This window comes from Chelmon rostratus, chromosome 6 (genome assembly GCF_017976325.1).
Source record: "Chelmon rostratus isolate fCheRos1 chromosome 6, fCheRos1.pri, whole genome shotgun sequence".
Classification (NCBI taxonomy): Eukaryota; Metazoa; Chordata; class Actinopteri; order Chaetodontiformes; family Chaetodontidae; genus Chelmon; species Chelmon rostratus.
In genome coordinates this window covers 14,772,705-14,799,503 of record NC_055663.1, presented here as the reverse complement: position 1 = coordinate 14,799,503, position 26,799 = coordinate 14,772,705, and the positions used below count along the sequence as shown (strand labels likewise).

At 44.2% G+C, this 26,799-nt stretch overlaps 1 protein-coding gene across 2 annotated transcripts; it reads right to left on the bottom strand.

Annotated features, from left to right (window-relative positions):
• Positions 1-140: 140 nt before the first annotated feature.
• Positions 141-25,765, bottom strand: LOC121607597 (kielin cysteine rich BMP regulator). Of its 2 annotated transcripts, none has more exons than XM_041938493.1 (46): positions 25,250-25,765; positions 23,539-24,071; positions 23,057-23,129; positions 22,263-22,567; positions 22,010-22,178; positions 15,148-15,287; positions 14,937-15,030; positions 14,127-14,209; positions 13,960-14,053; positions 13,796-13,875; positions 13,603-13,688; positions 13,322-13,412; positions 12,693-12,792; positions 12,487-12,572; positions 12,114-12,207; positions 11,870-12,019; positions 11,681-11,787; positions 11,505-11,598; positions 11,231-11,404; positions 11,077-11,159; positions 10,880-10,973; positions 9,458-9,640; positions 9,146-9,316; positions 8,861-9,034; positions 8,659-8,741; positions 8,486-8,576; positions 8,327-8,409; positions 8,067-8,240; positions 7,667-7,846; positions 7,280-7,544; positions 6,626-6,708; positions 6,455-6,548; positions 6,210-6,383; positions 6,044-6,126; positions 5,637-5,757; positions 5,461-5,543; positions 4,794-4,893; positions 4,586-4,674; positions 4,061-4,163; positions 3,815-3,957; positions 3,355-3,527; positions 2,896-3,007; positions 2,710-2,811; positions 2,439-2,603; positions 2,061-2,361; positions 141-823 (listed from the first exon to the last, which is right to left on the bottom strand). In XM_041938493.1, exons 1-46 carry the CDS (start codon positions 25,350-25,352, stop codon positions 603-605), a joined length of 6,384 nt encoding a protein of 2,127 aa, XP_041794427.1. In that variant the 5' UTR covers positions 25,353-25,765; the 3' UTR covers positions 141-602. The 2 variants fall into 2 exon arrangements, with proteins under 2 accessions (XP_041794427.1, XP_041794428.1); XM_041938494.1 differs by having other exon boundaries at positions 15,148-15,221.
• Between the last annotated feature and the right edge of the window lie 1,034 nt (positions 25,766-26,799).

Here is a 26,799-nt window from a genome sequence, read left to right as displayed (position 1 = left end):
GCATTTAGCACCAAATTACATATATCTTACCAGAGACCTTCCTAAGAAATGAAAGTAAAAAAACATGTTACCAAGATCGCGCTCATGTCTTTCTGAATCATGAATTTAAGATTTGAACGGAAAATGAAACACCACAAATATTAGTGAAGCCTTTGTTTATTGGTGTCAATGGAGGACGAAGAAAAGAGTACCTGAGATTATGTGGCTTACTGTATGTACAGTCAGACATAATAAATAATACTGTTAAGCAAATCTAAAGGCTGTGGACAATATCTCATAAATGTGTAAAACGAAACAGGTTTGGACGATATCAATGAACATGTGGAATTAAAATGACAAACTCTTGTGTAGTATAAATATTCAGTGCTACATAAAATAACATAACAATGTTTATAAAAACACTAAAATGCAGTACTTCATGTCAGTCAATGTGTTAAATCCACAGGTCATGGAAGTTCATCTGTTGGAATGTTTTTCCATTTCCAGCCTGGGTGTACAGTAACAGAAGGCTCGTGGAGTCCTTGAGAGGATTGAAGATTATTAGAGGTGGCAGTGCATGTGTGTGGGTACAAGTGTCCTCTTGAAGGTGAGCGGTTCAAGCATTATGAGGGGTTGCCATGAATGATCTTGGGGCACTTTTCTGGCTGTATGCAGTAATTGTTGTGTAGAACCAGACCAGCGGGACACTGGCAGCCTGGTACGCAGGGCTTGAAGCAGTGGCTCTCTATCACCCCCAGTGGAACGTCCGCGTTAAAGCAGGTCACGGGACACGGGGGTCCACACTCGTCGAACACAAAACCCCTCTCCAGTGGACAGCCCACAGCTGTGGAAGACAGCAACAGAGACGAAACAATGAGAGACAGATGAAGGGTGTGATTTCTGTTGAGTGTTACTGGTGACCAGTAGGGCTTAGCAGGTGTCTTACAACAATAACATTGCTGTTTGAAAAGAGAAAACTGTCTTTTCATTTGCACCTGACTCTAAATTGTTGTTTTTGCTGTGTTGCGAAAAAGCACATTCATTTAGAATTTAGCACTCAAAAACTCAGAAAATGTGTCAATACTTACTATAAACTGAAGTATATTGACTGCCCTTTTTTGTGTTTTTTAATGTAATGTGTCATATTTTACAGTTGAAAAATTAACCTCTACATCTGTCAGTGATGATTCAAAAGTGTCAAAAATCTCCTTTGCTCACTGCAGAGTTAACTGTTGAGTGTCTGTGTGTGTCGTGCAGCCTGTGGTGTCAACAAGCAAAGCTTCACTCCAAAGGAAGTCTGTCAAAGCAATATTTAGGGACACGGAGCCTGCCGACAACTCCCACAACATCAACTGTCACCAGCTCCCACACTGAAGCTCAAAACACATGTGAAACTGATCACCTCAGCATTGATCATAGAGCCTGATGAACATTAGCAATATTACATTAACAGCCATAAACATGGAGTAACACTGTGAGCTGTCTTACCTGAAAATGTGTGTTTCTTCCTGCAGTTTCAGTGCACAACCATCCACCGCCTGACCAGATAGCTAGATACTAATGGCTTAATTATGCACTCTGAGCTAACCAGCTTTCTCTCTGGGGGTATAAAACATTGCCCACCCATCACTTTTGCAGTTAGAGGCAAAAAAAAAACATCTCCACATGCTGTCACATGCTCTCGGCCATTCTGGTTTGCTTTCTACCCCCATGTGGACGCAACACAACCTGTCGCCTATAAACAGAGTAGTGAACGAGTAAACAAGGAACCCTTTCTGTCACAGCCAGGTATTGTTTCACCATGACTGTATGGGTGAGGTTCAGTCAGATTTGATTGACAGCGGTTTGGCAACATAAGCAAACAACCCCAAAACTGCTAAATATTTTGATTCAAATGTTGCTTATTTCTGATTGGTCCACAGCAGTGTGTGACATCCCCTTTTTCCAACTGAGCCAAGCCTGCATCAAATCAGTGAGAAATCTCTCATGCGAGCTGTGATTATTTCCCACATTCTCAGTGTAAGAAGCTTATTGATAAACCATGTTATCAGCGCCTTTAAGCGTTGAAGTGTTGTGCTCACCACACAGTGATGGGCTCCTCCACTGCAGGATGACTCCAGCCTCTCGGCACTGGCTGGCGTAGGCCTCCAGCGTGTCACACAGACACTCATCAGTATTGGCCCCGCAGGCACAGAGGTCGTACACACAGGCCCCGTACCACGGTTCAGGAGGCACCACGCGATGGCAGGGCTTAAAGGCAGCAGACTTCAGGACCTTACAACGAGCGTTAGCCCCCTTCTTGGCCTGGTAGCCTGCGTCCTTACACGGGTCAACATCCTCTCCAGGACGACAGGATGAGAGGGAGTGGCTCCCATTTGTGACCTAAAGTGACAGTTTTTTTACTTTTAACTTTATGTCTTTTATTTCATTTCATTCATTATTCTTTGTATTTATTTTACCCTCCAGCTGTTGCCAAAGTCAGTCTCTGATAGGCTGATTCGTCCGCTGGGCATTCGGAGGTCATCCTGGTAGTAGTTGTTAAAGTTTCCACAAAGACCACAGGTGTGGCCCTTATAGGAGCCTGGCACGCTCACTTCCAGGTGTGAACGACCACTCCACAGTACCTAAAGGTGGAACCAGTGGGTGTGTGTGCGTGTTCAAGCTGTTAGTAATTCCAATCACATGTTACTCACAAAGACAATGAGAGATAAACGAAACAAAAGACTGTACCTTCAGCCCGATGTTAGTGTTGAGTAAGATGGTGTTGGATTGTCGTTCTACATAGATGTACGGTTCTCTGAGGAATGGCAAAGTCGCAACCTCACCGTTCACCTGAAGAGAACAAAAACGGCTGAGTGGATGGGTAACACGGGCACGGCCTCGCAAAAATCATTAGCAGTATTTGTACACACAAACCTTCACGACCCAGTCCTGGAGCAGCTGCACTGTGACGTCGCCGATAAACACAGTCACCTCTTTCGTCCAGGACACCCCTTTACGCCCGCGATCATCATTTGTGGCATGAATACTGCGCAAACAAAGACTCACCTATGAGTCACTTGGTGAGGTTTTACAAAACTTCTTTATGGAAAGGTCACATGAGATGGTGTTTGTCACAGCGAGACGTAAGCAACAATCAAAGTAAAAAAAAGTTAGCATTTAGTTTAACTTTAAAACTTGGCTAATTTGCTTCATGAGGATTGTGTGGTTTTGCTTTCATCCAATTTGATCCAAGATTTTTTCACTAGAATGATTTTTAGAGGGCAGGAAGAGTCAAGCGTATTCAATATTTCAGAAAAAAAAACAGTTGGAGAAGTAGTACACAAAAGATGTCTACAGCCATACTTGCTTGGGTTACCATGGTGACCCCCTCACCTGAAGTCTCCACCCTCACAGTCCTGTGCCAGGACATACGTGCACGCTCCCTGGAAGTGCAGCATGCGGCCATCGAAGGTGCGATAATGAGGGTCTCCGAAGGCAATGCAGGTGGCTGGGCGAGGAAGGCAGTGCGGACAACACAAGCCTGGGACAATAGCTGGCATCTCGTCCTAGGAGCAAACACACACACACACACACACACACACACACACACACACACACACAGACTCAGTCACACTGGCTGTGTAACTATGAGGAAACCAGGAGACTCAAGGCAAGCCAGAAAAATGTCTGCAGTGATGAGCTCTGAGGAGCTGGCCAGAGTGTAAACACTGATGAGAAATGTCAGTCTCTCTACAGACTGAAGGTTTAGACCAGCGAGGCATCATGGGAACATTTCAGACTATGATGAAACACGGAGAAACAGTGTGTGCGTGTGTTTGCTTGCTACACTGACTGTTGCACAGGTGAGGGGAGGGCAGCGTTCACTGTGGCAGTGTACGTCTCCAGACACACACGAACAGCTGGTGCACTCATCCACCTCCCACTGTTCGTTACAGTGATATACTGTTCCCTGGTACAGACACGACACCCCTGAGTCTGCAGCACGCACACACAAACACACAAACATGATCCGTGTTAGAAAGAAGAAATCTGAACAAGCACCATCGTGAGCGCAAACTGCATCCTCTGGCAGTGATACCTTGGCATTCATAGCAGCATTTCCCAGGAATCTTCACTTGTTTCTGTCCATCCAGACAAACCGCTGGTAAACATTCTTCAATGCTGCACTCAATATAGCCCAACTAAGGAAACAGAAAGAAAAGATTACTTTATAAACAGATGCTCTGAATAGATGCAAGACCTATCAACAATTGCCAGTCTAGTCATGGAAAGCACATTTACTCGTGTACTTGTACTTTACTAGAGTGTTTCCATTTAGACTTCTACTTTAATTCGTCTCCACTACATTAATTAATTAATTAATCATTAATCAGACATAGTTACTAATTACTTTTCAGATTAAGATTTTATGTATAAAACAAGTGATCAGCTAATAAAATATGTTGTTTCATTATAGGTTGATGTACCCAGCTGTAAATAATATAGTTCAAAGCAGCTCCTTGAACCAATTACACCATTTGGTTCCTCTTTCACACTAATACATCAGTAATAACTATCTCATAATATAACACTGACAGGGGCCAAGTGTTTCTGTAAGACTCACATTGCAGGTGCATGTGATACAGTCGTCATCGCTGTCTGTCCAGCTGCTGCCGTTGGCCACACGTCTGTTCTGGCCCTCGATTACACATTCTGTATGAAACACAGCAGAGCCATCACCATTCTGCAGGTCTTAATGCCAGCAAGGCCTTTTTAATTTTGAAAAAGCCACATGGTACAGACAAACGTGAAGGAAGGCGGTGCTATCTCACCTTTACACACAGGGCAGCATGAGTCCGGAGGTGTGAACTGTTCATTGAGAGGGCAAGTAAGTGGGTGGCAGATCTGGTGCAAGCAGGTCCACGTCAGGTCCTAAATCACAGACACTGTGTCAACTGCTCTGAGTCACAGGGTACGTTGACTGTGGCTTGATCAGTGCTAACAATCAGTGGTAGAAGTACAATTGGTACATTTATTGAAGTACTGTTTTTATTGCAGATTTGAGGTACTTGTATTTCACTAGTATATCCAATTTATGCTAATTTATGTCAGAGAGAAATATTGTACTTTTTAAGTCACTGTATTATTTAACTTAAATAGTTACTAGTTCCATAATGTAACTGAAATGAGCCATATTTGAAACACTTATGTACTTTTACTTAAATAGAATTTTGAATGAGGAACTTTCACTTGTAACAGAGTAGCTTTACACTGTGGTATTGTTACATTTCTTAAGTATCTGCCAACAACTACTGCAAACAACTAAAACTCACTTTTTCACTTTCTATTAATTCATTTCACTATAACTGTGACTGTTATATGTGCTTCCATTACAGCATACAACAAGCTGTGTTTGTGTCTGTTTCATCTTTAGAGGAAGAGTTCAGAAAAAGTCAGAGATCACGACAGAGCACAAGGAAAGTGTCGTCACTGCGGTACCTTGCACTGGCAGGTGAAACATGGGTCATCTGTGGCCAGGACCTCATTGCCAATCAGTGCGGCGGTGCAGTTACTGAGAGGCTCTAAACATACACACATGCACACAAACGTTACAGAGCTCAGTGACAGTGCAGCGATGACACACAGCATATGACTGAACGCAGTTTAGTACTGACGTGCACAGACAGGACAGCAGGAGTCTGGTCCAGAGAAGAAGATGTTGCTCTTCGGACAGTCCACAAGGCTGGGACACTGCTTTCGGTAACACCTCAGGTGTTGCTCTCCGTCCGGCATCACCTGGGATGCACACAGGTTGGATTACTACTGCTATGCCTATTTTAACTTCACTATAGCCAAAAAGAGGCAAAAGCATAGTAGAGAGATATAAAATATTTTGTGGTTCCAGCTTCTCAAATATAATTATCTGTTGGTGTTCTCTGTTTTATATAATGAGAAATCCAAAAATGGCTCAATTCATCTAAAGTAAAATCACCTAAAATTAAAATAAAATCACTAAGTTAACAAGGGAAACATAATAATGTCACAGTCTGGTTTCCACCTGTCATGCATGTATGTGTCATACCTCACAAGTGCAGATCTGACAGGGGTCATCGGCTGGATGGAAACTGTCGCCGGGACCGTGCACCCTGCCCTCAAATACACAGTCTAATCAAAAACACCCATATAAGATTATCAAGCACCAAAAAGCCTGGGGAAAAACATGAAAAATGCAGCTAATGTTTGTTTACCAGCACACACAGGGCAGCACTCTCCGGGCACGCTGATGAAGTTGACGCAGGGAGACAGGCAGCGTACTTCAGAGCAGGTGGTCACCCCGTCCACACACATGCAGGTCATGCAGGGAGTGGAGTCTGCGAACCAGCTGCTGCCTTCGGTATGCTCCTCTCCTCCGTACACACAGCCTGAGAGGGAAAATTCAATCACTGGTAAAGCTATTTCCTCCTGGGATTATAATTTTCGGTGATCTGTTTACCTCTACAGCGAGGACAGCAGGCTCCTGGATCGGTCACCTGATGCATACAAGGCAGCTTGGGACACTTGGGAGACGCACACTGCACCTCGCCCACCTACGAGACTCAGAGAGATTAGCACTCAAGCACAAGGAAAGGTACAAATATGGAAGGCAAAGACAGAGGAGTCAGACCTGACAAGTGCAGGTGGAGCAGTGGTTTGAGCTCAGGGTCCATGTCTGCCCGTCACTGAACTCCTGTCCATCAAGCATACACACTGAGACCAGAGTCAGACAAGAGACAAAGACAAACACAAGGAAAAAGTGAGGAGATTTCTCAATTAGGTCTTTAGGGAGAAATATTGTTTTTTTTATGCTCTTATGTGTGCATTAAGACGATGCATGTGTGCTTTTTGTGACCATGTGCTCAAATTTCTGGTGTCTTTTTTCAGTGTTCATAAACACTGTATACTGTTCATAAACAGTGTACAGACCAAGGCTTACATAAAAGGTGTGCTAATGCAAGTTAGCTGTGAAACAAAGAGCACTTTTTCACCTGTAAGGGAAATAAATACAGAGTTACATTATAGAATTTTATATATCTTTAAGTCTTCCTCTTCAAAAGGTTGCTGCAAGATCATTACTTATAGTATGAGAATAGCAGGCATAGTTTGTGTATATAAAAAACTTTGATTTGCAAAACTATAATTTTTGCTTTTATTGCAGAGACTGGGTTAATTTAGAAAAAATATCAAGGCCACAAATTGCAACAGTAATTTACGTATTAGAGGATTTGGTAGAAACATGTCGTCCTTCACATGTCATTCACACAAAGAGTTCAGGAAGTACCTGTGCACTCAGGGCAGCACTGTCCTGGCTTGGTAACTGGTCGGACGCAGGGTGTTGGAGGGCAGACCAGTGGCACACAGGTGACGGTGCCTCTGACACAAGTGCAGCGCTGGCAGGGGTTGGAGGAGGATGTGAAGGTGTGACTGTGAGAGTGGACAACACCCTCATAGAGACACGAGTCGCAGACGGGGCAGCAGGTATCTGAAGGGACTGGATGGGAGCACTGGACTGGACAAGGTCTCTTCTGACAGTTCACCACCTCATTCTGATCAGGGGAGGGGATGAAGGGGCCAGGTGGAAAAGAGAGAGAAAGAGGAGGGATGGAACCAGTCAGACAACTTGAAACTGGATGATGCTTTTATATTCGGTAAGAATTGTCAGACTGACCAGACATGAGCATGACGAGCAGGGATCAGAGGGCGGAGTGAAGGAGGAGCCGGACTCATACTCTGTCCCCTGATGAACACAAATCCCTGTGCAGACAGGGCAGCACTCCCCACGAGGGGTCGCTGGCCGCACACAGGAAACTCTTGGACAAGACACATGGGTGCATGCCACACCACCATTCTATACACAGAAACACACACACACACACTGAGGTTGACAACATTTCCTTTACACAGTCAGTTGCGGTCTTTGTACAACTGAAGATAAATACATGATGGAGTGGGAGGTTTATTCATGCTTGGTGTGCAAAACCTAAAATCAAGTTCAACAGTGTAATCCTGTAATCCTTTCACAATTAAATCTTTAAGTAATACAAATTAAAGTATATGTGTGACAGTACCAGACAGGAGCAGAGCTGGCAGCGGTCTGTAGGGTGGGGGAATCGTTCTCCGTTGAAACAGTCTCGTCCGTTGAAGTTGCATCCATCACACACTCCACACGCACAGCCATCCAGAGCCGGGTGTGGGCACAACACGGCAGGGCATCTCCGCTGCTCACACACCACTTCACCTCTCTGTGGAGAAGACAAGATGCACAGTAGGTGTGAGGGGTGCAGCGAGTCAGAGTCCCCAAACTAAATGCAGCCCCTCTCCCTCTCACTGAGCATGTGCAGTCCTGGCATCCTCCCTCTCCTCCTGAAAGGATCTGTCCATCAACATAAGTCACATCTTGGAACTGACAACCTACACGCAAAGCGAGACATTGGTTATTTCCTTACTCTACATGACTTTAACTGTGCTATGCTGTAAAGCTGGTTACCATCACAGACAGGGCAGCCACACGGGTCAGTGACTGGGTGAGGACAGCGGGCTGCTGGACACGACTTCTTCATGCATCGCACTGAACCGCTCTGTCAAAGGACAAGCATGTTGTTTAAAGGGATTAACCAGCAGGAGTGTGTATGTGAATGTGAGTGTGTGTGTTCATGCTACCTGGCAGGTACATTCAGAGCAGAGGTTTCCTGGGTCAGGGATCGACTGTCCATTCAGGAGGACTGCACTGTTATGGAAACAGCCTATCAAATAAAGAGAAGTTCATTTAATTGCTTTTGTAATCAAGGAACTGATGAGCAAAATAAAGTTTCAAATCAGTGATGATGAGCTACGACTGTGGGCAGAGTTTGACTTAACATACGGTCACATTCTCCACAGCATTGTCCGGGTGGTTTGTACGGGTGGCTGCAATCTCCATAGCAGGGTATCTTTGTGCAGACAACCTCCCCTCCGTAACAGTAACACACGCCACAGGGGTCTTTGTCATCACCAAACTCGGTGCCATCAAGATATTCTTTACCATGAAACATGCAGCCTGTGAGTAGAAAATTGGATAATGTTGGTATAATAGTTCAATGTGCAAAGTGTTGACATAAAGGTCTGTGGATCATCTTGATTTTCTGGAAAGTTGCTTTTTTTCACCCACCATCACACGACATGCAGCACTGCCTCTGGACTGGGTGCTTGCAGTTGGAGGGTGGGCAGCGCTTCCTCTCGCACTGGACGGAGCCCTCAAGGCAAACACACACCGCACACGGGTCTGACGCGTCATCCCACGTCTCCCCGTTTGCTCGCTCTTCCCCCTTGTAAAGGCAGCCTGTGAGGGAAGTGAGACTTAAGTGTGGTCTCTTATGTGAAAACTGCATCACAAACTTGATGAGTTCTTTTTGTTGCAACCTCCTCAGCAACCTCCTCTGTCCTTAATTATACTATCTTGGCAGGACTTGAGAGAGTGTACCTTCGCAGGTCCGGCAGCACTCCTGTGTGATGGGGTGAGAGCATGCAGCGAAGGGGCAGGGTTTGCGCTGACAGTGAACTGTCCCATCCGTGCAGGCACATGATCGACAGCTGTCAGACGGGTGGTAGAAACGCTCAGTGTGTCTGTAGCGTCGTTGTTCATACACACAGTCCGATGGAGGAGCTGAAGGGAAATCGGTGAGAAGAGTCAACTGCAGGCCTCCACTATACGACTTCATGAATAACATTACATCAGCCACAGACTGCACTTGACTGAGAGGACAACCTTCAAACTCTAAATCCTTGATGCCAAATAATCTGAATCAGATGCTTTTACGATTTTTATAATGCGGTCTGTTAAGTTCTCTTTTCCAAATGAGGACTGCATGAAGACCATATAAAACCATCATTTCGTATATAAACGTTAAATACAAATTAAAAATAGAGCCAAAAATGGGTATTTAGAATTCATTTGGATTGAGATGTTATTGTCCTGGTGGGAGATTTGTTTTCATAGCCAGTTCAACACAGAAACACACAGATAGGCAGCATACTGATGAAGACAATACATAGACTCTCCATAAACACATTCATACATCCCAGCAAAAAGAGAGATAATGGATTAAAAATAAATATACAGTTTACAATGGTAAAAAAAGACAAAGTACAATAATACACAATAATGATAGTTAAAAACCCTCATCAGTGATAAACAATTCCCCTGTATTATCTAAATCCTTCATGACCAGATTATCAGTTTTTAATTAACTGATTCTTGGCACAACACCAGTCAGCCCATCAATTTTCATACACTGCTGCTTTTAAAATAACTCAGTCACAGGAAACAGTCAAAAACATAATGGCTGCATTATGGTCTTTGCACTTGGTATTTGGGGATTTTTGGGAGATTTAAACAGGAGGTGTAGTTACTTAGCAGGAAGCTAGAACTTGAGCCACATTTATTTTAGCCTATATGAGTTTACATTGCAAATTGGCCCCATTAAAAATATGCCAAATTAGCTAATAGCAGTTCCTGTTTGCAATCTACCCATTGATCTACAGACAACTGTCATTGGACTACTTTGATATTGAGGAAAACTTAAAAAGGTAAAGATTCTTAGGCAAGTTCTGCAGTTATAAGGAATGTCTTTTTTCCGATTTCTAAGTGGATTTATGGGTGTTTATTGAGGAAGGGCATCAGGGATAATGATGTACTTGAAAATTGTAAGTCACACTGAATCTTAAAATATATGTATCATGTTTGCATGTTCAAATTGCCTCCAAGAGCTGTGCATCAAGGGTGACTGCAACTGTGACTGCTCCAACTGCTGACCGTCTACAATCAATGTGCTGAAACAGTTTGAACACCACTGCCACTGATTCGTCTCAACCCTCTGGAGGTTTCTCTCTTGCACATCCTTACCAGGACACTGGGGGCAGCAGTCTCCAGGCTGCACATTTGGGTTGGAGCACGGCAGCGGTGGACACCTCTTCATCAGACACTGGACATTGCCATTCTGTAACAAACATAACACAAATCAAAAAGAAAACCTGTTTCAAGAAGACTACAGGTGATGAACGCATTAGGGTTAGTCATACTGGATTGCTCATTATTCTTACTATGCAGCTGCATGTCCTGCATCTGTCAGTAGGATGAGGGAACTCCTGTCCATTCGGATATTCTTTCCCAGCATAGCTGCAGCCTAATATAGAGGAACACTGTGAGATTTTGATTTGTTTATTTGTATCCCTGATTGAAATTCACATATCTCACCATTGCAGTTGTTCTGACAGCATGTTCCCGGCAGAGGGGCGTTACAGTGAGGATGAGGGCATTGTGCTTGGTGGCAGTCAATCGTCCCGCTCACACACTTGCACTCCTCACACACACTCACGGGGTTAGGAAAAGCCTCTCCATCCACAAATACACGGTTTTCGAAGGAGCAGTCTGGGAAGGGCACAAACACATAGGAGCAAGGTAAATTCCAAAAAAACATGTACTGCCTGATTTATGATCATTTCTGTCTCTGTCTTCTGAGTTTGAGTACCTGGACATTTAGGACAGCACTCTCCAGGTGGTGTGTGTGAGTTGGAACAGTTGAGTGGAGGACATGGTCTTCTCTCGCACTCTACACTGCCATGCTGAGGAGAAGGGAGGGCTGCATTAGCGGGTTTGATGGTGAACAGCACTGTGTGGTGTGTGTGTGAATGGAGACATGCACACCTGGCAGGTGCAGATGTGACAGGGCTGATCAGGGGTCGTAAACCTCTGGCCGTTGCTATAGACGCGATGGTTATAGGTGCAGCTTTCACACACTGCACAACAGGAGCCTGAGGAAAGAAAAGAGACAGTGTGCTGACAGGTTGCACAGCCATCTGGATATGAACAAAGCTCAGACACACACAGTCTTACCAGCGATCTTGGTGGGATGCAGGCAGTCGGTGGAGGGGCAGCGTGTGTGTGTGCACAAGGTCTCTCCATTCATACAGGTGCAGCTGGAGCAGGGACCCTCAGGGTGCCAGTTTGAGCCTTCCTCATATTCCACCCCGTGCTGCACACATGCTACAATGAGACAATAGGAGTTGTCTTATATTCATTGATGAACTGCACCTTTGTGTGTGTGTGTGTGTGTGTGTGTGTGTGAATGTATCATTACCTTTGCAGACTGGACAGCAGAGATGTGGGTCTATAACAGGGTTCGAGCATTGGACAGGAGGGCACTTCTCTTCACGGCAAATCACATTCCCACCCTATAACAGACACACGGCATGAAAACATTATGACTATACTGTGTTTAAAAGGACATGCAGAACCAGAACAGCTGTTATGTGCATGCCCCTCAGGTGCTTTGAAAAGTTGAGAATAACACTGGACATCAACACCCAAAAGAAAGTGACTGACGTTTTTCAGACACAAGGCAAAGGTAGAAACCTGCCTCGCTTTGTGAATGAAGCCTAACGCAGACCTGGTCATTAAACTGAACATGTTTTTGACATAAAGTTTTGCCACTTTCTTTTTGCATGACTTACCTTACACCTGCAGTGCAGGCAGGGTCCACTTCCAGCAGGGGTGAATGCTTTTCCATCAGCATACACCCTCCGGTCATACTCACATTCTGCGGGAACAAACACAAACTCTGATTATGTTTGCTTGAGTCTGAACAGTAAAAGTCAGATTTGAAGACGGCAAAACACACAAGTCGTATATTTTTGAACAAAGTTGCAGATAAACTGACCTTCGCATGTGGGACAGCACTCTCCTTTGCGCTTAGCTGGATGACTGCAGCGTGGTGTGGGACATGACGCCTCCATACGCTCACAAGACACTTCACCTGCCTAACAGGTAGATACAAAAAGGGATTAAATGTGTCAGTCAGACTGAGAATTTTAACATTCAGTTGCTGTCAGATACAAAGCTCAAACCCGGGCCGTTAAACCTGCCAGGTCGATATTAGCTTATTGCAGGATATATTGTTATTGGTGTCTCTATTAAATAGGTTGTCCACCAGAGAGCACTGACAAGTAGATTTTTCAACTGTAAAATGTCACACTCCATATGTGCTTAGGTCACAATTCTTGACAAAAACAAATAGACGGGCTCCACATCAAGATAGTTTGTTAAATGTGTGTATGTTTAATTTGTATGTCTAAGTCTGGATCTATTATTCTATACTATAAACTACATTCCCAGGACTTATAAAACTGCTTTTTTTCACAGTTAATCCCATTTTCAAACATCATCAAATTTACTTCTGAAAGTGCAATAGATTTTGACAGGTTTTCTTTGAACCGCTGCCAACACACCACCACCAGTCCAGTCACATGAATATCACATATCCAAAGCACTTTGCCGGACCAAACTCACAGAGCAGCGGCAGTGCAGGCAGGGGTCTCTCCTGGAGGGGAACTTCTGTCCATCCACATACACTTTGGATTCATATTCACACTGCTCACACCTAAGGGTCACATAGACACTCAAAAACATTTGAAATCTTGTTGTTGTCTTGAAAACCTCCCGGCTCTCATCTGCATCACAACGTGTTATCTTACACCGAAACCACCTGCGCAGTCAAAGTAGGAGATGAATTCAAGGTGGACTGACGCAGGCGTGAAAGTGATATGGATGAGGTTAGGCAGGGTGGTTACCGTGGGCAACAGTCTCCAGCACGACGGACAGGGTTTTGACAAGACATGGCACGGCAGGGAAGGGGTGAACAAGTCACATTTCCATTCTGGAGGGGAAAGATGCTTAAGATAAACCTTACAATAAAACAATTTCCAAATGATTCATACACACAAAAATAAAGTTTTATGGTGAAAATGATGATAAATGACATACCACACATGTACACTCTTGACAATGGTCTCCAGTAGGAACCACAGCGCCGTTAGGGACGTCATGACCGTTCACACCACAGCCTACAAGACACACACAAACACACAGCGCGCCTCTGCACTTCACTGAACCCACACACACAGCTACAGTAAATCAAAGAAACCCACCTTGACAAACTGGACAGCAGGTGTTGGGTAGAGGAGCAGCTGGGTTTATACATGGGGTGTTACACCGCTCCCTCTCACAGCGAACATGACCCTCCTGATGAGAGGAGAGAACATGATCAATGCAGATGAAGGTTAAAGGGTTAATTGTCAGTCAGTATCAGACCCACCAAACAGGAGCAGACGTCACAGGGGTTCTCTGCTGGCCTCCACTTGGCTCTGTGATCATACCGGACACCAGAATGGATACAGCCTGCAAGCACATTCTGCATCAGATTGCTTTACTGTTAAGGTCTCACTGGTAGTTAAATGTGAATTCAACACCAGAACACACAGGAAAGGAAAATGCGTCTTTATGTGGGGTCAAACTTTGAAGCATTTTTCATACGTGGCCAAATCATCTATCAGCTTGGACAAATAGACTATATCACCCCTCACACATTGCATCAATATAGAGAGTATAACTAATCTTAATTTGCCACACCTCTTTCTGGTCTAGCTGACAAGACCAATAAAGTATCCGTCTGACCCAAACCAACAAAGAAGCCTTTTACAGACCAAAGCGTTTGTATTAAATGCTCAGCCAACTGAATGGCTACAAAAGGATTTTTGAAGCTCTTTCTATGCCATTTTTTAACCTTTGTGAGAGACACAAATTTCATTTCGGAACAACCCCAAAGAACCTTGACTTCAGGTCAGTGTTTGGATGCATTCGGGGGTTTTTTTAAGTATGAAAGAAAATGTGCTTTTTGTCACAGTATCATCTTTTATTTATAGAGCTGACAAATGACAGTGAGAGAAGACTTACAATGCTGTGGTGAGACTACCACAGATGAGCCTCTGTATGCATCATATGCACTGGTAATATTGGCAATATTGATGGTTGATACACTGCATTAATCCACTAGATCTAAATCACGTTTCTTCTTCCAATGCCTGACAAACATTGCTGTGTACAGACCTTTTTCCTGCATCCTTACCTCTGCATTGCTGGCAGCATTCTCCAGGCACAGTCTCCCTCTGTGTGCAGTCCAGTGCAGGGCAGGGTAGGGGGTAGCATTCCCTGTTACCCCCCTGTTGACAGTGAAGAGACACAGAGGTAAGAGAAAATGATGAACAAAGGCAGACCAGAGCAACTGTTCAGGCTCAATAAACATTTTGCGCTGGTGTAGGTGCACGTCACACACTCACCTTACACGTACATGTCTGACAGCCATCTAGGTTGCTGTAGGACACATTATGAACTGTACCATCCAGCTCACATCCTGAAGATGAGACAGACGTTTGAGTGTGTACACATTTTTGAACCTCTGGGTGTGTGTCCGCGTATCCTGAGTGATAAAGTTAGAGCGTATACTGACGGCTTAAGTTAGAAAAGAGGAATGTGGAAAAAAGTTTCAACAGTACAGCTGGTCCCTCTCCGCCTATCAGCGCAGGTTTCCTTCACCTTGTCTCTAGGTCACTGGGGAACATCTGGCTCTGCTCTTTCTGCAGTAATGACAGAACAACATGGTTCTGATGTAATGTACGCGTACATGCTCTCACACACTATGTTTTATGGGCCGTAACAGTAACCACAAGTGCCTGCAGCCTTCCAGCTGTTAAGGACTACCACCGGCAAGTCTATTAACGCTGAAAGAGGTTTACTGTTGGAGAAACAGGGGGAAAACTGAAAGGGGTGGCAGTTTTCTGGAGGATTCCATATGAAACAGATTGTGGCTTCTAAATCTCCCAATTCTGTATAGCGCTTACTGAACACTAAGGGGCAATGTCAACTGAGTTTTTTTTTTTCATCAAAGGCTTTCAGAGAGCTCGTCAAATATTATTTTCGCTTAGCTCGGACATTTCCGCAGATAATTATTTTAATGACGACTCTCCAAAGGACAGAGACAATGTCTGTGTGTGAGAGAGCGCAGTAATCACAGAGTGTGAGAGAAGCTAGTGAGGCTGCCTACTGTGCCAGCAGCCAACAGGCATTTCCTCTCACAAGCCAAGCATGCATGAGATCAAAGTGTGTGTGGGAGTGGGAGTCTGCCAGTGTGTGTCAACTGGGTGCTATTGGAGTCTTCGGGCGTACATGCAGAAACAATTAAGGGCAAGATGGATGAAAAGGCAGAGACAGTGACAAAGAGAGCAGTCAAGGGGGGTGAGAGAGCGGACAGTGGGCACATGTGTATTACATTGTTGGCGAAAATGTGCACAATAAGCAGGCCAGAACAAAGTTTACATAACTCTGTGGGAGTGGGGAGTGAACTTAGGAAGAGAGAGAGAGAGAGACCAAGAGACACAGAGAATCCTTGATGAGGCTAGTCCAACCTCAGCTAAAGTCCCACATGTTTGTTGCACTCCACTATGACTTGTTCACAGTTGCTGGGAAGTTGTATTACCATATAAGGACACGGTTCTCTAAAACTTACAGTATACTTTGGCAAATGGTAGCAACACAAAATACATTGGCTAAAGCGTGTAAAACTGCCAGGATGATGCTTTAAACCTGCATTAACTCTTTTTTTTTTCACTTGGGTGAAACGCATCTATAAGGCTGATATAGTGAATATCCTAACAAACTGTTTGCACATCCAGCAATCACAAGGAGCATTAGTATTCATGTTTCTGGCTACCTAGTGGTTTGAAGTCCAATATTCACTCTTCTTTGAGCACTGTTTTTGGTCTCTACCAACTCCTGGAGGACATATCTGGCTCTTTAGTGGTTAAATGCTGCACTATGTTCACCATCTAGTTGGTAACTGTATCTATCTGCTGTTTAGTAGCTTGTGTATAGTTTACAGTTTTTAGTTTTTCTGGGGCAAAAACATGAGCCAGGGTTGATGAGAGTGGTAACACTGAGGCAGGACAGGTGCAGGCTGTATAAACCAAAACAATGAGCTCCTTTAAAACCACACATAGAGGAGATAAAGTTCATCATACAGAGTTCATATCAGAATGTACATGTGGTCTTACAAATGGATAATCTTGGAATGAGGTGTAACTATTCCAAAACAATTTTTTTGCAGTCACTTTATCATGAAGCACTTTCTCTTTCTCTTTCTCTGCGCTCACAGAGACGATGCAGATACAACAGTACCAACTGATGGTCCAATCTGTTCTCGCTGCTGTGAAAAGCCATTTGTCTGGGAAACAATCCCGTGTTTACCAGCCATGGCACATTACATGGCTTCCAGTAGCTGGATCCCGCCACTCTGTGAAACAGGAACCACAATTGTGCGTACGGCAGACAGCCTCGGGGTAAACATGGCAACGGGCCTGATGGCAGAGGTCAGGGCAGGTGATAGGTGCAGAACCAAGGGGACAGCCGCTGAACCAGTGGAGCTTGAAACAAAACCTACAGACAGTGTTTTGAGGGAAAGGGGGTCACAACATTGGTTGAAATGCTAAAAACAATTTAGAAAAGATTTAACTTACTATTAAATATATGACTATTGCCACATTAGCCTCGTAAAGCCAGTTGGAATGCTGCAAGTTCTGTTCTCACCAAAGATTTTAGTTTTGAAAACCTCTGATGAGAAAGCTTGATAGTGGGACACTAAAGCTTTAGGGAGAGATGATCATGTGAGTCACTGCCTCTGGAAAAACACCTGTTTAACTGTTGTAGGTGGAAAATAAAGCATGGATGTGCAATGCAAGGACTAGTTTTTACATCAAAGTTATAGAGAAACCCAAACTAATAGACAGAAATTAAAAATTGACCAATGACAAGCCTAACACGTGTTGTGTTTACCCAATCAGTTGTAGGTAGAGGTCATCTTGATGTCTTTAATAATAAACTGTGCAACCTACTTGAAATGGTGCTTCTCCCAAACAAATATCTAATGAGCTGTGTCATACCACAATGAGCATCAAACAGCTAATTGTGACTGGCTTTGCAAGACAATTGTCATGTTCTTCTTGTAATGTTTATACCTGTGATCTGGTGTGATTGGAAGCCATATGTTGCTCCTATTTTGAGTAGCTGCCCTAACAGTATCATCACTTTCTGGCATAACTCGTCCCATCCATTCCTGCTCTAAGTGACCATATAGAGCACTGCTTTGGTCCAGATCAAAAGTCATCCAGTCCTGGGTGGCCCAGTGCTTGGGCAGGGAGGTGATTGGAGGGCAGGTACGCATGATGCGGTTTAAAGCTTGGTCACTGGATGACATCAACTGTTGCTGTGTGTGGAAGTAGAACCGCAGGTAGTATGGCCCGTTGAAGAACCAGTTGCACCTGTCTTTGTCGTAACCATCTGTTTGAAAGCCAAATGCATCAAACCCACCACGATCTAAACCAAATGGATCAAACCCATAAATACTGTAGCCTTTGTCACTGAAGAGCTCGGACATTATCTTGTCCCTGTGTGTCTTATTATCACGACCCTGTTTTGCATCCGTCTCTTCAATGTCATGCTTCTCCTCAAACACCCCATCCTTACGCATGCCAAACCAGGTGACATTAGAACGGTTGAACCCATAGCGATTGAAACCAGATATGTCATATCCATCCCTGTCAATGAAGTCCTGGTTAAAGCCATCTTTGCCATAGCCCCACCTGTCCCAACCGCTCCGGTCATAGCCATCACGATCATATCCATATTGGTTGAAACCCCTGCTGTTAAATCCACCAATGACAAAGCTATTGTCGCTTGAGGTGTGTTTGTCAAAGTTACGCTTTTGATTTTTCTGACTTTCTTGTGGGTGTGCTTGTAATGATGTAATATTACAGGGTGCACCAATGGTTATGGGCACATATACAATACACATCTGCTGCTGGGAAGAAATCACATCACCAGGGGTAACGTCAAAAGGCTTCATCTTGACATGCCTTTGCCTAGCAGGGTAAAGGGTGCTGTTCTGAGCATGATTGTCTCTGGAAGTTTGCCTTTTTGATCCATATTGATGTTTCTCTTGCCACTGTGCCCACAGCTTGTCCATGAATGCCATGTGTGAAAGGTATAAAGGGTCGTAAGAAGCTAGAGGTGAAGCCATGTGACCCCCTACCCAAAGCCTAAAGAGGCCAGAAAAGGTCTGCAGAGACTGGGAGAACACTTTGAAGTCTGCCTGGTTTACAGTCCTCTGCATGGTCACTGCATCTGGCAACCATACCTAAAGGGATCAATGGAAATCAGTTAGACAAACCTGGTACCAGTAATACAGCTCAAAACACTGCACAGTATGAAAAGCACAGTGAGGTGGGCTGTAAAATGAATAAAAGTTGTCTCACAAACCGAGAAGTTGAAGCTGCGCCTGAGACAAGGTGACCAGTGGAAACGGGATGTCAAGCCCTGGAAAGGGTGATGTGAGACACATCCAGAGTCGGCCTCACCATCTCCTCCAAACAATCCAGCCTGCCAGGCGGCTGAGAACTTCATCGACCCAGCGTCTACAGTCCATTCAAAATATGGGAGTGCCAGTTTGCATGATGACACTGACTGCAGCTCACGCTCCACTAATCGCAAAAAGTAGCGGTGCCAGGGGAGGAAGAAGGCGTGATCACTGGCCAGAGGGGAGAACTCAGCTCTCAGTAGTGCGAAGCCCTTCCACACAGCTAAATCACATGTAAACACACACACACAAACACAAATAAACCTATTGTAGTGATACAATGGCATGCTTTTAGTTTAAAAAGGTAAGGAAGAAGACAAGAAACAAAGTCATTTAGATTTATAGTCTTACCTGGCCTGGTGTAGAGTTTCCTGACAGCCCGTTGGTACAACCTCCTCTCTCTCAGTGTAAGGTCTCTAATCTCTTTACGTTGGGTCAGGTATTTGCACACACAGTCAACTTTGCCACTATGTGTGCATATGCACTCTTGACAGCCTTGCCTAAACCTTTCCCTGTATCTCCAGAACTTGTGTTGAAAGAAGCATCCACAACCTTCACCACATGTCACGTCAGAGCACTTCACTCCAGGAGAGAAGCTCATTATTTGTACATCTCCAGCTTGGTCCTTCACCAAAGTTTGGCATTGAGTCAGAGTGAGGTAATCACAGGTAAAAGTGAAATCTGGATCCTTGTGGCAGCCTTCCTTTGAATGGTTTCCTTTAAGATCTCGCAGGTCAGTATGATTGAAGTCTATATTGCCGTACAACATTTCATCCTCCAAATTCTGCTGGTCATATCCCCAGAGAGTCCTGTTTACAGAGGAGATGTTGTATCCATCTTGAGTGTAATGCTGATGGCCAGTGGGAAGACCCTGCCTTGGTTTGCGGAGGCAGCACGCACCCAACACGCACTGGTCTCTACAGGCATTAAGGGAAGGAAAGTTGTTGCTGCTTTTTCCACTGCAGTAGAGGAAGTCCTCACAGAGGCCAGTGGTAGGATTAAAGGCCCAGCGGCGTTGAAATGGCCGCACACCTTCACAGTTGTTCTCTGGTTTGGGTACCCAACATGCCTAGAAGTGGGGAGGGGGGACAGAGGGCCTCTTACCCAGCCTTAAACCCCACTGCAATGCCCATAGCCAGAATTCATCATGGACAAAAGTAAGGCAAAGCACTGCTATTGGGTTCAGCCAATGCAGCAGGCCAATCAATGTTCTACAGCTAAACCATGAGCAAACAACAGACACTCACAAGTGATCTAAAAACTACATATTAAATATTAAAGGAAGAGTTTGACATCTTGAGATATACAGTCATTTGCTTTCTTGCTGAGAATTAGATGAAAAGATCTCCCATCTGTCTGTTAAATATGAAGCTACAATCAGGAGACTAAACGTAGGTCAGCACAAAGACTGGAAACAGAGCAAAACAGCTTGCCTCATTCAGCTCAAAGGGGGAAAAAAATCTGCCTACTAGCAGGATGGGTATTGATCTTCTTATCTAGAGTGCAAATTTAATTGGCGTATTTCCCAAAATGTCTAACTCACTACTGTGGTAGCACCTTGCCTTGTAAAATGTAGCAACGTACAAAGGCAAAAACAAACAAAATGACTGAAATGCAGATGCTAAAACTATAAGAAACTATAAGAAAACTACAGTAACACAACACTTAACAGAAGGGGGTTTCAAACCTTTGTTTTTTGTCACTGTGACCCACCTCAAGCATTTGAAAAATTCTGGAGACCTGCTGGACAACCAAACAGACAATAAGCAAAATCTGACTAAAACTACAACAACAAATGACCAACACCAGATGAAACCGAGAGAAGCACTCAAGGACACATGCTAAACATTACAGGACTAAGAATCTACAGCCATGCTAGCGGTTCTGTGTGGCTGCACTGAGGCCCCACAGTGCTTTGTGCTAAACGCTCAAAGACATGTCAACATGCTAACATGCTCATAATGACAGTGACATTTACCAGGTATAATGTTTGCCATGTTCCGAATCTTCCGAAGCTTAGCATGTTAGCATGCCAATATTTGCTGATAAGCGCTGAACACAACATGCAGCTGAGGCTGATGGGAATGTCACATAGCTTAGCAAGCGTTTCGTCATAAACAAAAGTACTGGACAAAGTGAAACTTTGACCTGATGGTGGCACTATAAGCCTAAGGGATCACCAAAGTTACAAGAATTCATCCTCCACCATGAATGTGTGTACAAATGTTCATGGTAATTCCTTCAATTGTTGCATATTTGCCATCCCCAAACATTGTCGCTAGCATGGCTTCAAAAAAAAGCCTGGAAATGCTACATTTTCACAAGGTTTCACACCAGCATGGACATTTTGTTGCTTTGTAACACCTACTATGAATCTACTCTACTCCACTAATCCTGACACAAAAATACCTGTCTCATCTGCCTGTGACACGTTGGTCCTTTGGTGTTGGGGGGGCAGGAGCAGTAAAACCCAGCAGGGTCAGAGGTCAAGACGAAACATACGCCTCCGTTTTGACAGGGGTTAGACAGACAAGGGTCTGAGAGAGGGACAGCCATCTGCAAACTAGCTACTTAACACCAGTTGGATGTAAGTTAGTGTTAGGTTATTGTCAGTGGGCCAAAATGACAGGTTGCTTTTAGTGTGTGTTCTTGTATGTGTGCAATAAAGTTAAAAACAGAGAAAGCCAATGAGAGAGAGAGAGAAAAAGAACCGTCAGGAGCTGAATCATTTTTACCTTTGATGTTAGCTTGGCATGTGACCTTTCCAGACGTGCACGTACACACAGTGTTGAGGTCAGTCTGCCAGTGCTGGCCATCCTCCACCTCACGCCCCTCCCACACACATCGCTGCCTCACGCACTCACATCCCTCCAGGTACTGCACACGTGACTGTAGGTCTGCATTCTGTAAAAAAAAAACAACAACAACAACATCATGTCACTTTGACAATGTTAGTTTATCAGAGAAAATGTGCAGTGGAATATATACCTGAGTTTTGACCATGTCCAGCATATGAGCCAGCTCCTCCAGCCTCTTCTCCAGCTTCTTCAGCCTGTTGTCTTTCTGTGCCTGAGAAACAGACTTTACTCCTTGAGGAGATCCTGGGGGCCCCAGCAACACACCTCTCTGCAGCTGGTCGCTCTGGACGTCCTGGTGATAATGGTTGGTTAGGTCTGTTGGCCTCTGGCTTGTTTGAGGTTTACTGGGGGATGCATCCCGCTGGAACGTTCGGCTGCTGACAGTCCGAGAATCTGAGCTATGGGCATCTGTGTGCTGAGACGGAGGCAGAGCATCTGGAAGAGAGAAAGCCGCCATTGGTGGGGGAGGACATTCCTGAATAATTCTTGAATGAATAAGAGAACTAATTTGGAGCCTAAACAAACATCCTAGGAAGACCCACACTGAGAATTAATAAGGAAACTGTTTGGGGGACTTGTGCCTGAGGGCCAAATGCACATAAACCTACTCAGTTTTAACTCACTGTGAGAATGAGAGGAGTATCTCGCTGTTTGGAATTGTAGACAAGACCTTAAAAAAGTTCTATCAGTTGTTTGATAGTTGTTGTAATAGCTGTTCACAACAAGAGAACTCTTCACTGACAGAAATTCTTGTCATGTCTACCAAGACAGCTCTGCAGCGAGCTTTTTAATGTTTGCTCCAGGTATTTTTGGGCAGTCTCCATATACATTCATCTTTGTTCTATGCTCAAGCTCAATACTCAGATGATTCCCTTTTATTTGACCCTCCAAACAAAGAAAATCATACAGGTGCTCTTTCTTTACCTGTAACATTGTCACAGCGCCACGGTCGGCTAAGATATGCTTTCATTGAAATCTCAGCGGTCTTCAGATATCCCTGCATTCATAAAGAAACACAGACATGCTCACACACAAAATGTTACTGTATATACAGAATGCATGCTGAATAGAGGCAGAAAATATGGGATGTAACTGTAAGTCATACTTAATAATTGCATATGTTTTGGACATATACTCTGTCTGTGTTGTTGTGTTTTTATGTTTCATCCTTTATTGTTGTTATGTAGAACTGCAAGTGGCTTCAATTATGTCCTAAAAGAGTGTTTTTAGGAGGATTAGAAGGGTCTTATAGTATGATATCTTGGTCAGATATTGTAAATTAAATTATTGCTATCCTAAAATAGCATCACAAAATACTGTAAATAGCAAGTTCAGTTAAGGTCTCATTTTATACTGTCAGTTTGTGAGTGTGCTCTGGTTTGCAGCAGTATGTGCGACAAACTCACACTAAATTTGCTGTCCTTCTTTCCTGGTGTGCTTGCAAGAGTGACAACAACATCCTGAGGCAGTTCCAGGTTGATTCTCTCTTCGCCTTTTACGGGTAGAACCACAGCTTCTTGACAGTCTACAAAAAATGCCAGTCTATCAGTCTCCAGGCTCACAGCCAACTGTACCCAATCGTCCCTGGAGAAGGGGTTTCTCCTGGGGAAGTAAAAGCTGGCAAGGCCCTGAGCTCCTCCTGCAGCCTGGTAGTCCAGACGCAAAGTGTTATCGAGGGTGGAGGAGATGATTTGGAGAATGGGTGAGGATGCAGAGGAGAGAGAAAAAAGTGTGGCACTGGAGCCTAATGCCTGGTGCCCCACCAAATGCACCCCCGTGCCCCCTTGAAGGTTGGAGTACAAGAAGTGGGAATATTCACGAGGAAGAGTCAGGTACGGTGCTCTTGGACGTATTCTGTATGTCAGGCTGCTGGGACTCTGCAGTCTGGACACACCGCTTCTGTGCTGGGACATGTTCAGAGCCGCCAGAAGGTCAATCACTGGGAAACAGACAAAACAGAGAGTCCAGCTTGAGACACACATGCACACACATCCATACTGCGTGAGGTCGTGCTCTAGGTTTCTGGGTTGTGATGAGTGCCAGTCTGTGTGAGGGGGAATCAGAATGAAGCCATTCATCAGCCGGTCACACATGGCTGCCTCGCTGACCTCAAACACAACGCCAAGCCAGGCTGGCATGATACAGTCAGTCTGATCTGTCCGCCCCTCAATTCAACTCTTTCAAATTAGAGACAGCTCCTCGCTGCTGAAGGCTGAAACTGAAAGCTGTTTTGGTTTGTAATAAGGAATCTATATTGTTCCCCAGTGGTGGAAAGTAGCTCAGTAAATGTGCACTATTAAATACAATTCGTGCTGAGTAATTGTATTTGAGTATTTATATAGAATTGAATTGTAGACTCAGCTTTATTCGCCAAGTGTGTGTGCACATATAAGTAATTTGACTCCGGTTTAAACATTGCACTCAGTGCGTGAAAAAAAAGACATACAGCCCAATGAGGAAAAATGTGAAACACTGAACAATAGATGAAGGAGTGCAAAAATATAAAATAAGCAATATATACAATGAAATTTACAATATGCAAGGATTTATGTTGACAATGACAGTGAGTGATGAGTGTGCATGTTAAAAAACATTGCATTATTGGATGATAAATGGCCAGTTGGTGGGTGTTTTGGTGTCAGAGGGTTAAAAGGCGCTGTCTGCTTTCTACTTCTAGTAAATCTGACAGGGAGCTGTTGCATTTAATTCTCCCTATATTCATCTAAAAACACATGATCATCTTAAAAAATGTGATGCCTTGATAAGATGATGTCGTCCTTGACCATAACAGCAATCAAATGTTGCTTGTGCATAATTAATCAGAAATAATAATAACATACTAATAACACTCTGCTCTTCAAAGCACTTACTGTTTACACTTATGAATGTTTAGCTGGAAACTCTTAAGTTTTACTTCTAAGGTATACTTTCACACTGTAGTGTTGCTGCTTTCACCAGATTACCAAGATTTTCTATATACTTCTGCTACAACTGGTGTCCTCAGAATGATGACTGTTGCTCTGAACTATAATCTCAATATAAAATCAAAAGGAAAAATTCAAATAAATAAAACTATATAAATGGGACTACTGACCCAAACACACTTTGTAAACTCACCATTGTCGTGATTTGGACTGGAGTGGCCCTGCACAGACAGCGCAAAGAGCCAGAGCAAATATACCTCCAGCAGCATGAGCGTCCTCACTTTGCCGCTCTCCATTCTCCAGACGAAAAAAAAGAAAAAAGAAAACAGAAACACAGCCTGGTTTGAAAAACCAAAAAGGTTACACAGAAAGCATGGTGTTCATCGTCTTGTTAACCCGATCCGGTGACATGAACTTTTTAAGATTCCTTTCCAAAGAGCGCGCAAGGGAAACATGAAACATCTGGATGCAGGCAGGGCGTCAATTCTCCGCAGTCACACGCTTACATTCCCCCCTGGGGCCATATCTACAGCACACTTTCACTGCTCCATGATGACAAAGATGGTTGGGAGAAGTTGATTATTATTGTTATCCCTGTTCACGATGCCTGTTATTTCTGATGAGAGAGAAAAAAAAAGACGCGTTCAGAAAAGTTCAGGTGTGTTCAGGTCACCGGCTATTGTCTCTGTCTTGTTCAGCTTGCAGTCCCAGAGGGATAGCTGAGAGTGGGCTCTTTTCTTCCCCTGTTTTCCCTCATTTTGTCAAGGGGGAGAAAAAAAAAAACTCTCCACCCGGCACTCCTCAGTGGTGTTGATTCCCAAAGACCCCCGTTTTGGTAATGAGCTAAAACCTGGTCTGGAGGCTGGAGGGGAGCCATGCCGAGGCAGCCAGAAATGTATGCGTGCACAGAGACAGGGAGAGGAGGGCGGGGGTAAACACAAGTAGTCATATTTCACCGCTTTGGAAACAATGTGCATCCCACTGTGCTCAATCCCTCCACATCTGTCCCTGCAGCTTTTCCCTCATGTTGTTGCCCTGCTTGTCTCTGCTATGTTTATTAGTCCAGAGCCCCTATGAGTGCACCCTCACAGGGCAATAGCTCTGTGGCTTGCACAGATAAACAGGCTTATGCCCCTCTGTCCTGATGAAAGTATCTCTGGGGTGATGATATGACACCCAGGTGCTTCCTAATGGGTGTAGCAGACTGGAGAGCCCCTTGTCACTCTGGTGCCGGATTGTTTTCTACACAGTTGAAAACACTTCAATTGAAGTTGATCCAGGTTTGAAAGACACATATTCAACACCCTGACTTTAACTAAGGTTTTCACGGCCTCTGTTGAAACTAATCCTCGTCCGTGACTCATGCCAGTTTGTCTGTAATAATCACAATTAAGTTTTCCCACAGGACTTGCCATCTCCGCTTGGGTGGTTTTTCCAACATACTCTCAATCCCTCTGGATAACATGGCACTTCCAGGCCGAGGGAGCTGATTGATGACAGTGATAAAGCAGAAGAAACTAGAAGAATGCAGCAACAGCTTTTGCTGAAAGATTCAGTTTCACAGTAGAATCAAGACTGTAATTTACTGACAAAAAATTCACAGTTTGGAAATTCCTTCAAGAAGAACACTGACAGGAACAAAAAGTTGCTCTCACACCCATTTTGTACCCAGTGGGCCTTTGCCTTGTTTGGAAGAAGTAGATCAGTGTTACACCCAGCCCGTTGGGTCGATGTGCAAGGCAA